Raw genomic sequence first — 12,497 nt, forward strand, 5'->3', positions numbered from 1 at the left:
ACCCTGGGAGGCTGACGAGGGGAAGCGTCCGGCTCCATCTTGCGACGCGGTACCTGCGCAGAACTCTCCGGGACGCGAGCCACAGGGCACGAAGGCGGAAGGCTGCAGGGAGGAGGAGGGACCCCGCGGGTGCAACCCGCTCCCCTGCGCGCCCCACCCCCTCTCCCGCGCGCCTGCTCCGGGACCCGCGCACTTTCTCCCCGGCAGCCTCCAGCAGCCTGCGGCCCGGGGCGGGGCTGGGGGGGCGGGGGCGGGCTCCGAGTGGGCGGGGCCGAGTGGGCGGCCCTGGGGGCGGGACGGGCCGCGGCTGCCGCGGCGGCTGAAGAAAAGTTGCCCGGCCAGAGCGCGAGCCTCCGCGGGATCCGCAGGCGCAGCGGCGTGTACCCGGCAGGGGCGGGGCGTGAACACCGGCTCCGCAGCCCGGCTGGCCGACTCGCTGCCGGGGGTGGCCCCGGGGCATGGGACAGCCGGCGGGGGCCACGAGTGGGCCCTGCGCCCCCGGCGGGCGGCGGGCGGCCTGAGCTGCCGGGACGCAAGATGCGCTCCGAGGGCGCGGCCCCCGGGCGGGTGGCGCCGCTGTGCCGGGCGCTCAGCCTGGTGCTGGCCGCGCTGCTGGGCAGAGGTAAGAGGCCGGGGCCGGGGGGCGTCGGTCGCGTCGGCGCTCGAGAAGTTCCCCGCGGTCCTCAGGAGCCCGGGCGGGAGGAGCCGAAGGGTGAGGGTGTCGCGGGGACCTGGGTGAGGGCGCTGGCTCCCAGGCGCGGAGCGGCCCCTTCCGTAGATGGGCGAGCCCCGTTGGGCGCCGCGTCCGTGGGATTGGGGCGAAATTGGCTGACCCAGTATCTCCGGGTTCGGGGTGCTTCCCGGGGTGAAGAGGGGGCGTGGCTGAGGGACACTCTGTGTGTGTTCACCGTCCCCGAGTTGCGTGAAGACTTAGCGCAAGCCGGCACGGCCACGACGTGGAGCCGGGGGCCCAGGAGCGGGCAGCGGGGTTCTTTGCGCCTTCTTCTCCCGCAGCCTGGCGTCCCCCTCCCCAGCTCGGTCGGACTGGGACTGGTGACCCACGAGGGCGGACCGGGCCCTTTGTGCCCCGTTTCCCCCACCGTGGGGTCCCGCGGGCCTGCGTTGGCCCGCGAAGGAATGCGCAGCTCCCGGGGGGACCTCAGGTCGGGAGAAACCCGGGACCCCTTCCGGGCGCCCCGCCGAGGTCCTGTGTGGTCTAGGAGAGCGTAAAGGTGATCGCGCGGGTGGGAGAGCTGGGGCTGCAAGTCGGAATCAGACCTGGGCTTCCCAGCAGCCGGGTCTTGGGGGGCCTTCCACCTCAGTCTCCTCACCTCTGCAATGGAATGATCACCCTGTCTTGGGTTTAAGAGAATTCAGGGAGGGAACGCTTGGTGCCCAGAAGACTCAGGAAAGGTTGGTATTATTATGCAGGTTTCGATTACGTGCGTGTTGGGCCCGGGCCCGCGGCGGGAGGGGCGGGGAGACGGGTCTCGGAGCCCGGGGGCCGCCGGCGCCGCGCGAGGAAGCCCCGCTCCTCTGGGGACGGCGGCTGCGCGCCCCGAGGCCGGGCCGGGAACCGGGTGCGGGTCAGCACGCGGAGAGAGGGCTGGGGGCGCCGTTTTTCCGCTGCCTGCGCCGGGGCAAGAGTCTCGGGGCCATTGGGTGAAACCGAGATGCGCACAAGTGTCCCTGCCCTTCGCGCTGCGTGGCGGCTCCGGCCCCGGCCCCGGGCCCTGAGCGGGTAAACCGAGTCCAAGCGGATGAGAATCACGGCTCTCTCCCGCCTAAAGCTATTCAGGCTCAGCTGGAAATGCATTCGCAGAGACAAGTTGCCAGTTGATGTTACCAAGTAGCGTTTGCTTTTCAAAAGTCACTGCGCACCGGCTGGAATTCCAGAAAAATCTGCTTTCCTTAAGGGTGCATGTACCCAGACACACCAACCGGACAAAATTGCTGTTTTAAATACTGTCCCTTTCTCCCAAGAGCTCCAGGTAAACAGGAGTTTGTGTGTGTGTGTGTGTGTGTGTGTGTGTGTGTGTGTGTGCGCGCGCGCGCGCGCGCGCACGGGCACGCGCGCGTGTGTGACGGGATGGGGGACATATTTCTGTTTTATTCCAGAGGACAAACCTCTTAGGAAATCTGGTTACTTAATTCTGCCGTGAGCTCTGGGTTCTATCATTTCTAGGACTCGGTTTCCCCAGATGGAAAGTGGCCATTCAAAAAAAAAAAAAAAATCCTTCCCAAAATACTTGCTAGAGATGTTGTGATGATAAAGTGGCTTAATGGACAGAAAGCACTTCATTGAGGAGGATGGTACCATTTTAATTTGAGCGAAGGTGAAAGTCCCCGATCAGGCTTTCTCCCTCCGTGAGAGGATTCAGTCAGGTTAGAACTCTGACTGTTGAATGTGCTCCGTGAAGTAAGTTGTGGGCTTTTCTTGATTAAAGCTCACGTTCCTCCCCGCACACCATCTGGAGGATTTTACTTTTGATTTAGAGAAGTGGCCATTAGAAACATCCATGTGGAAGAGGCCAGGGACAGCAATTTTGTTGAAAGTGGTATTGGGAAATTTTTTTTTAATTTATTTATTTTATTTTTGGCTGCGTTGGGTCTTCCTTGCCGCGCGTGGCCTTTCTCTAGTTTTGGCGAGCGGAGCGGGGTCTACTCTTGGTTGCGGGCTGCTCATTGCGGTGGCTTCTCGTTAAGGAGCGTAGGTTCTAGGCGCGCAGGCTCAGTCGTTGTGGCTTGCGGGCTCTAGAGCGCAGGCTCAGTGGTTGTGGCGCATGGGCTTAGTTGTTCCGCGGCACGTGGGATCTTCCCGGACCAGGGTTTGAACCCGTGTGCCCTGCACTGGCAGGCGGATTCTTAACCACTGCGCTTCCAGGGAAGCCCGGGAATTTTGTTTTAAAGATGCTATTTACACAGCAAGTGGTGAGGGTGTTAGAGGTTAGGGGGAGATGCCCCACCCCTCCCCCCAAAGCCACCTCTCCCCCTGGCTTAGGGCAACCTTGATTTGGTGGGGTTTTCTCTCCCCGCTTTTGCTTGGCAGTTTTCACCGCATATGGGTCTGCAAAATATTTTTCATTTTGTTTCTCGTGGTCATAAGCAGCAGTATATTGACCCTCTCAGATACCTCTGTAAAGAAAATGTTTGCTCCATGAATTTCTTATAGAGAGGGAAGTTTTCTGACCCTTGTTTAAATTTTTACTGTCGTTTAAAAAAAAAAAAATCCATCGCTGACTGTTCTTGCCCAAGGATTTAAGCGCCGATTTCTGGAGCCCTCAAAACCACTGTTCAGTTTTTAATACCAATTGCAAGCTGATGTTCAACTGTGGATTTAAGGCTCTGCAATTCCTCAGGGTTTGGAACAGAATCATTGTTCTTGGGCGGTTCCATAAACAGACCAGGGCCCTGAAAGAAGGGAGTCTTCCTAAGATTTAAGTCTTGGGCCGAGGTAGATGACGCGAAGTGTCGTTGAGTTACAGGTTGAGGAACTGGCCCCATGTAAAGGGGAGGAAAGGGCAGTGGTAGGCTGAGATGCCGTCAGAGGTGAAGTGATGGTTGTCAGTCACGTAAGGGGCCCCCGGGAAGGTCACACAGGCTGGAAACGTCTTTTCGGAAGTCTGGGGCCAGGTATATTTCACAATTCAGAAGGTAGGTAGGTAGATAGAGGCCCAGGATCATCCGTGTATATTGTCTAACACGCCCTGGCTGGGTGTGGAGTTGCCTCCGTAATTGGACACATAAGTCACTTTGCATGAAAGATGTGAGTATATACATAGAAGAGGATAAAGTCCCCAGATAGCCTCACTGTCCTTTAGCGCAGCCGTGGTCACCAAAAGAATTAAAAACCAGCCGGCCAATCTTTGGGTAGTCAGAGCTTTGGGGATTTTGAATTGCTGATTTGGGATTTAGGGGCTGGGATGGTGTCATGAGTAGGAAGAGGTTGTGGGGGGGCGGGGGGGAGGGGGGGAGGTCCTTCTCGGCTCCCACGTGCACCCTCTTCCCACTGGTAACCACTGGTGTGTCTCTCTCTCTGTGAGCCTGTTTTATTGTTGTTGTCGTTATATTCTCTAGTTTCGTATTTTAGATTGCACGTGTAAGGCTCATGCCTTGTCTTTCCTTATACTTAAAGTACACACACACTCTTTGCATTAAAAGCACACACCCCTTCCTACCCACGTTGAAACTCCGTGCTGCATTGAAGCTTCTTAGAAGTGATTTCAGCCTCTCGGAAGCCGTTCTATTAAACCACCAGACTCCTAGGCCTGTCTTGCTCTACACCCAGGGCTCTAGACCAGCGCTTGCAAACTTCATGACCTGCACACAAGCACTGTTCTGTCCACAGTGCTTTTTAAAATAAAAAACTGAACAGGCTCCCCCAAATCGGGAGAATTCACATATAAAAATTGGGATTTCCAATTTCCCCTAAGAGGGTGGGCGCTCTGCCAACCTCGGGTGCACATTCTCGTAAGGCTACATCGTGCCAAAGCTATGCATGGGTGTCCCCCACCCCGGCCCCTGGGTGTGGTGTTTATTAAGTGCTTCTCTTGCCCCCCTTACCTGCCGGCCTCTTCCCCTCAGCCATGTGAATTTGCACCTTCAGCTCTTCCTCCTTTATCTCAATATTCATCCTTAGCTAATCACAAATGTGGCTAGAATTGGGCAGAGAAGAACCCAGAACTCTCAATTATATTAGCAGTTAGCACTTTCATGAGCAGGGGTTAAAACAAAGCCTTTGGATGTATTAGGTGTCTTATAACATCCATAGTCATGAGAAGCATGGTTAATAAAAACGAATCTTTGGCATTTTAATTGGAGTGAAAGGGAGTATTACTGAATTAATGGAATAAATGGAAAGTCTGATGGATAGAATATCTCTCTACAGCATTCTGCGTTGTTTAAGAGTAAGGTTTATTAATGTAATTTTCAAACAGTAAAATTCACCCTTTTGAGGTTAGAGTTTTGATTTTGATGAATGCACATGGCCATAGAAACACGAACACAACTGAGGTATAAAGAAACTTCCATCACCCCCCAAATTCCTGGGTGTTCCTATGTAGCTACCCCTTCCCCCTATACCTGCAGCCCCTGGCAACCACTGATTTGTTCTCTGTCCTTATAGTTTTGCCTTTTTCAGAATTCCATAAAAATGGGATTGTGCAGTATGCAGCGTTTGAATCTTCTGTCTTTCACTTAGCACCATGCATTTAATATTCACCTATATATCAACAGTTATTCCTTTTTGTTCTTTTTCTTAAGTTGAGCTATAGTTGATTTACAATATCTTATGTTCCAACCATATGACATAATGATTCAAAATTTTAATGGTTATTCTCCATTTATAGTTATAAAATATTGTCTGTATTCCCTGGGCTGCCCAATATATCCTTGTAGCTTATTTGTTTTATACATGGTAGTTTGTACCTCTTAATCCTTTGTCCTTGTCTTGCCCCTCCCCCTTTCCTCTCCCCACTGGTAACCACTAGTTGGTCTCTATATCTGTGAGTCTGTTTTTTTTTTTTTTTTTTTTTGTTGTTGTTAGATTCGCTAGTTTGGTTTTATTTTTAATTTTATCTTATTAATACATTTATTTATTTATTTATTTATTTATGGCTGCATTGGGTCTTTGTTGCTGCGCGCAGGCTTTCTCTAGTTGCGGCGAGTGGAGGCTACTCTTCATTGAGGTGCATGGGCTTCTCATTGAGGTGGCTTCTCTTGTGGAGCATGGGCTCTAGAGCGCAGGCTCAGTAGTTGTGGCACATGGGCTCTACAGCACAGGCTCAGTAGTTGTGACGCACGGGCTTAGTTGCTCCGTGGCATGTGGGATCATCCCGGACCAGGGCTCGAACCCGTGTCCCCTGCATTGGCAGGTGGATTCTTAACCACTGCGCCACCAGGGAAGCCCCTGTTTTATTTTTTAGATTCCACGTGTAAGTGGTAACACACAGTGTTTGTCCTTCTCTGTCTGACTTATTTCACTAAGCATAATACCCTCCAGGTCCATCCGTGTTATTGCAAACGGTAAAATTTCATTCTTTTTTATGGCTGAGTAATACTCCATTGTATATATGTACCACACCTTCTCTATCCATTTATCTGTTGATGGACACATAGGTTGTTTCGATATCTTGGCTATTGTAAAAAAGGCTGCTATGAACATTGGGGTGCGTTGTCTTTTCGAATTAGTGTTTTCATTTTCTTCAGATGTACGCCCATGAGTGAAATTGCTGGATCATATAGTAGTTCTATTTTCAGTTTTTTTGAGGACCCTCCATACTGTTTTCCACAGTGGCTGCACCAATTTACATTCCTACAGTGATCAAGGGTTCCCTTCCTCGTCAAATCAAAACCACAATATCACCTCACACCTGTGATATGGCTATAATCAAAAAGACCACAAATGGTCTATTGCTTTTTAATACTGCATAATATTACAGTGAATGGATACAGCACTGTTTGTTTATTCATTTCCTAGTTGAAAGCCATTTGGATTTCTTCCATTTGTGGGTCATTATGAAAAATGTCACTATAAGTATTTGCAAACAGGTTTTCAAGTGAATGTTTGTTCATTTCTCTTGGGTAAATACCTAGGACTAGAATTGCTGGCTGGTGTGATACCTGTACACATAACTTTATCAGAAATTGCAAACTTTTTTCAAACATGGAAACATTTTGCAATCCCACCAGCAATGTATAAGAGTTCCTGCTGCTTTGTATCTTCAGGACCACTTAATGTTATCCCTTGTTTTAGTTTGATTTTATGTGGCACTTCTAATAGGTGTGTAGCAGTATATCTTTCAAGTTTTAACTTTTATCCTGTGACTTATAATGTTGAGCATTCTTTCTTGTGCTTACTTACCATCCTTATACCTTCTTTGGTGAATATCTTTTTCAAATCTTTTGCCAGTTTTTTGTTGGTTGTTATTTTCATATTATTGATCTTTGAGGGCACTTTATATATTATGGATACAAGTCCATTTTCAGATAGGTGTTTATAGAAATTCTCGCAGTATGTGTCTTGGGAGGAGCAAAGGATTTTTAAATGAAGTTTGGTTTGTTGATTTTTTTTTCTCAGTAATTGTGCTTTTGGTGTCACATCTAAAAAAATCTTTGCCTAAGATTTACAAGGACTCTCCAGATGTCTCTAGTGATGTTCAGGTGTTTTATATCCCTGCTTATTTTTTAATCTTTTTGTTCTGTCCATTATCGACAGAAGTGTTGAAGTTGTGGGTTTGCCTAGTTTTCATTTCAGTCCTGTCAGTTTTTCCTTTATATGTTTGAAACACTGTCTTAGGTACATCTATGCTTAGGATTGTAATGACTTCTTGGTGAACTGACTCCTTTCTCGTTATGTAATATCCCTCTTCATTCTTGGAAATATTCCTTATTCTGAAATCTGTTTCATCTGATATTAATACAGCCACCTCGGCTTACTTTTGATTTATGTTTGCATTGTAGTATCTTTTCTGTTTTTTGAAAAAACCAATTTGTGTTTTTATATTTTATGTAGATTGTTTATAGAGAGCATGTAGTTGGGGTTTGCCTTTTTATCCAATCTGATAATCTGTGTCTTTTAATCATTATATTTAGACCATTTATATTTAATGAAATTTTTGATATGTTTATATTAAAATCTATCATCTTGCTTTTTGCTTTATGTGCCATCTGTTTTTTACTCCTTTTTCCTTCTTTGCTGCCTGCTTTCCTACTGAGTATATTTTTTATGATTCCATTTTATCTCCATATTGGCTCATTATTTATACCTCTTTAAAATTTAGCCATTGCCCTAAGGTTTACAAAATTTATCTTTAATTAATCAAAGCCTGCATTCAAATGAGGTCATACTGCTTTATATGTTGTGTAAGAACCTTAAAACAGTATATCCCCAACATTTTTTCCTCTACATATAATCCTTTTCAAGTGCATTCATCTTACACCCTGGGTATGGCTAAGGGAATTTCCACTTAGAGATTATTTGTATATACTTTGAAGAAGGATACCAATTATGTTTAATTGGCTTGCCTTTATTTCTGAGTGGGTACTTCTGATACCTTTGAAACTGTTTTCTCTGCAGGACTTGATTCTCTCTCCTACCTGTATGCTGAGCTGAACAAAACTGTTTCTACACCTTAGGGATTTAGAAATTACTCCCTCTAAGGAGAGGACAAAGGTAAAATTCAGCCAAAGTCTGAATTAGCAAAATTTCCAAGACAATGGTTAAAGATATCTCCCAGAGTGAGTAAGTCCTTGTCTTCTGAAGTGTGTACATTTCTTTTTTTTTTTAATTTTTTGATTAAGGATGATCTTAGTGGTATATTAAGAGTGTTAAGTTCACACTTGCAAATGTCTGGGATCCTAAGCAGCTCAAAGACTTGATGTAGAAGACCATGTCATCTCTACGTAATTTTTTTTATTATTGAAGTATAGTTGACATATAGTATTATGTTAGTTTCAGGTGTACAACATAGTGTTTGGACATTTATATACACTACGGGTTGATCACCATGAAAAGTCTAGTAACTATCTATCACCGTACAAAGTTATTGCAGTAGTATTGACTATATTCCCTATACTGTGTAGTACATCCCCGTGACTTATTTATTTTATGGCTGGAAGTTTGTACTTCTTAATCCCCTTCCAAAAAATATTTTTTGTTTCTTCCTTACACCTTTCACGTCGTCAGCGACACGGGGGGCTATCACTTACGGATTAAGTAAGGATGTCCTGTATCATGGAAGCAGAAGCTTAGTTTTGAGTATCTGTTCTGCCAGTTCCTGGATGAATTGGTCCGAAGCATCAGAAACATATCAGGGCCACCTAAGGACTAAGGGATTGGGATCTTATGACCCCGAAGGTACACTAAGGGACCAGCTTCCTAAAAGTCTGAAGTTGCCAGTTGAAGAGTCCTGGTAGTTATTATGGATGTCTGCTTTCAGGGTACCACTGCTGGGATACAGGGGCCTTAATTATTTTATTTGTTTTTATCTCTGTGCTCATGTTTTAGATTCCAGGGGGAAAGACTCCCTTACCGTGGCTGAACTTTAGAATCACCAGGAAGCTTTATAGAATGCTAAGTCCAAACTCTGCACCTAGCCAATTGGGCCAGGACCTTTGCAGTAGTGGAGTGGAGGTGGGCATAGAAGTAGGGTTGATCATCTTTAATTTTTAAAAGCTCTTCAGGTGGTTCTCAGGTGTAGCCACGGATGAGAACAGGTTACTTAGCCCCATCCCTGTCTAGAAAAGATTAAGACGATCTGATGGACAGGTCTACCATTTTGTATTCAAGGGAGAAGGGTATTTCTCCCAGAGAAAGATTGAAGAACTGTTACAAAGGAAGGCAAGAGAGAGGGTGCATGTAGCAAAAATTCTGGGAGGAAAGGACAGCTCTTGTGAGCCTACTTTGTAGGGTTGTGAGACTCTTTTAAGGAAAAAAATGGGCGTAGCCGCTCAGCACAGTGTATTCATCTCCTGAGGCTGGTGTAACAAATTACCATAAACTGGGGAGTTTAATGTAACAGAAACTTTCTTTCTGCCAGTTCTGGAGCCAGAAGTCTAAGCTCAAATGCAGGCAGGGCCATGCTCTCTCCAAAGACTGCAGGGGAGGTTCCTGCTTTGCCTCTTTCAGCGCCTGGTGGCTCCTGGCTTCCTTGGCTTGTGGCTGCATCCCTCCCGTCTCCCTCCATCTTTGCATGGGCTTCTGTGCATGTCTTTCCCCCTTCTGTCTTACAAGGTCACTGGCCATTGATTTAGGGCCCACCCTCGTCTAGGATGACCTCATCCCAAGGTCTTTAACTTAATTACATCTGAAAAGACTCCGTTTCCAAATATAAGACCACATCCATAGGTTCTAAGTGGACCTATCTTTTGGGGGCCACCGTTCAACCCATGGCACACGGTAACATTTGGCACGTGGTAAAAGGTCAAGAAATCACAACCATTATTATATGCGTAGTTATCAAAGCCATGGAGAAGAAAAATCACCCAAAAAATCTAATAGAAACTACACAGAGATGCTTTTTAAAAAAACAGAGAAAATAAAAAGAATTAGAAGAACCGTGGATTTGACGCTATCAGGGAATAGGAAGAGCTCCTCGAGTGTGCGGTGTCTGTTTACTATCAGCCTAAACAGAGAGCCGGGGGGTTAGATCCTGAGACATCCCTTGATGTACTTCATGCTTAAATACAGCTTAGACCTAATTCCATTTGGCTTAGTTTCATAACGCTCTTGATACTGTCTTAAACAACCCTCCTCCCTCTGGGGTCACAGAGCCACCAGAAACATCCAAAGCAGCTCCCACGCCTCCCTTAGGTTAATTTTTTCATCCAACTCTTCAGGCCACTCTTTTCATCGTTCTTGCTTAATCGGCCCCTCTGGCCCCTTAATTATAATGCTTGATTTCTGCCGCATTTCCTCACCGACTCTGGACTCCGAGTCTGTAGAAATGTGGATATAACACTGCCCACTTGGGCACATGGGGGTAGATTAGCAGTCCTTTGAGGCAATTCTCTCATTTGCAAAATAAACAGAGGAACTTTAAGACACTCATCCCACCCCCAGCACACACACAGAGCAGAAGGCTGGTTCTGTTCTCATCGTGGAGTTCCAGCTTAGTGATGATTTTAAGCCGAAATTACAAAAAAATTAAAAAATAAAAATCTCACACCTTAAACAGGAAGTGGCTCTGGAAACAGGGTTTTGTCTCCGTTGGAAACAGTGAGGTTGTGTTTTAGGCCCTGACACAGGGTTTCCCCACCTCCCCAATGGAAATGGTCTTTGAGTAGGCACCAGATCATTCAGTTCATTAGTCTCGACCCCTTTAGTTGCAAATGCCAAAAAACTCAGCATGTGCAAATGGTACCAAAGCAAAAAAAAAAATTAAGTGAAATTAAAAAATGGGAGGGGGGTTTCGAAAAAATGTAATTGGTCAGGTAACTGAAAAAATACCAGGTAGGCTTCAGGCACGGCTGGATCCAGGGGTCAATCAATGTAACCAGACACTGTTTCTTTCCATCTCTGTCTGCTCTGTTCTTTGTGTTGGCTTCATTTCTGAGTGGTCATCATTGTCACCAGCAGCTCAAGGTTTACGTTCTATCCACACAGCACACCCCAACGAAAACAAAGTGACTTCCCAAATGTTTGTAGAAACAGTTGATGGTGTGAATCTCATGGTGGTCATTGGAGTCCCTGGCCCAACCCTGATCCAGTCACTGTTGGGGGGGCAGGGATGGAGTTTCCGATTGGTCAGGTCTGGGATACACCAATCTGGGAGCCTCAGGTCATCTCCACCCAAACTACTAGGACAGAGAGTGCAGACGATGTGGCGTCCAAAGGCAGATCGGGCTTTGTCAGATGAAAAGGGATGGACGCCAGGCAGGCAGGAGGACCCTATCCAACCAACCAAAGAACAGAATGAAGGAAACCAGAGGCCAGTTGGATGGCTGCTTCTCACATGTATAGTTAAGGCTCTTGGAGCAGTTCACGGTAAGGTCAGCTGGCTTCTTCTGCCGTCTGCATCAACAACCACGTCAAGGACATCCACCTCCCAACGCACCTTTGGTTCTGGGGGGCCTTCTCTGGTTTCTGTCTGCTTTGGCTCTCCTCCTTTCATTCATTGTTCCTCCATCAGACATCCCTCCATAGCAGCACTATTTGCAATAGGCAGGACATGGAAGCAACCTAAGTGTCCGTCAACAGAGGAACGGATAAAGAAGATGTGGTACATATATATAATAGAATTCTACTCAGCCATAAAATACAACACAAGAATGCCATTTGCAGCAACATGGATGGACCTAGAGATGATCATACTAAGTGAAGTAAGTCAGACAGAGAAAGACAAACACCATGTGATATCACTTCTATGTGGAATCTAAAATAGGACACAAATGAACTTATGTACGAAACAGAAACAGACTCACAGACATAGAGAACAGACTTATGGTGACCAAAGGGGAAGGCGGGGGAGGGATAAATTAGGAGTTTGGGATTAGCAGATACACACTACTCTATGTAAAATAGAGAACCAACAAGGACCTACTGTATAGCACAAGGAACTCTACTTACTATCCTGTAATGACCTATAATGGAAAAGAATCTGAAAAAGAATCTATATATCTGTCTCTCCATATGTGACTGAATCACTTTGCTGTACACGTGAAACTAACACAACATTATAAATCTACTATAATTCAATAAAGATTAAAAAAAATCCCTCTAGTACCAGCCATGGTCCAGTTGCTGCATCAGTAACATCTTCTGCCACTGGTCCGTCTTGCACATGAGACCTTCCCTCCTCCGTGAGGGTTGAGTTCCTAAAGCCGGTCAGATTCTAATGCCTCAGCCGTAGGAGGCAACCCTAAAAGGCTTCCAGCTCTGCCATCTTCATTATGAGAAAAAAAATCCTGGGAGGTGTCTCCATTTGGGTGTGACTGTTCTGCCCAGCTCTGTTTCATCTCTCCTGCCCCCTAAGTGGCGATGTGTGCTTTCTCCAGTT

The 12,497-nt window shown here is 46.8% G+C and overlaps 1 protein-coding gene across 1 annotated transcript in view; it reads left to right on the forward strand.

Moving 5' to 3' along the window:
* Positions 1-339: 339 nt before the first annotated feature.
* TMEM132C (transmembrane protein 132C) overlaps positions 340-12,497 on the forward strand; it is a 373,010-nt gene continuing 360,852 nt past the window's right edge. Inside the window, exon 1 of the mRNA XM_033440664.2 lies at positions 340-622. Coding sequence (XP_033296555.2) covers positions 538-622 — 85 coding nt within the window. The 5' untranslated portion in view covers positions 340-537. The remainder of the gene's footprint in view (positions 623-12,497) is intronic.

Source organism: Orcinus orca, chromosome 15 (assembly GCF_937001465.1).
Source record: "Orcinus orca chromosome 15, mOrcOrc1.1, whole genome shotgun sequence".
Classification (NCBI taxonomy): Eukaryota; Metazoa; Chordata; class Mammalia; order Artiodactyla; family Delphinidae; genus Orcinus; species Orcinus orca.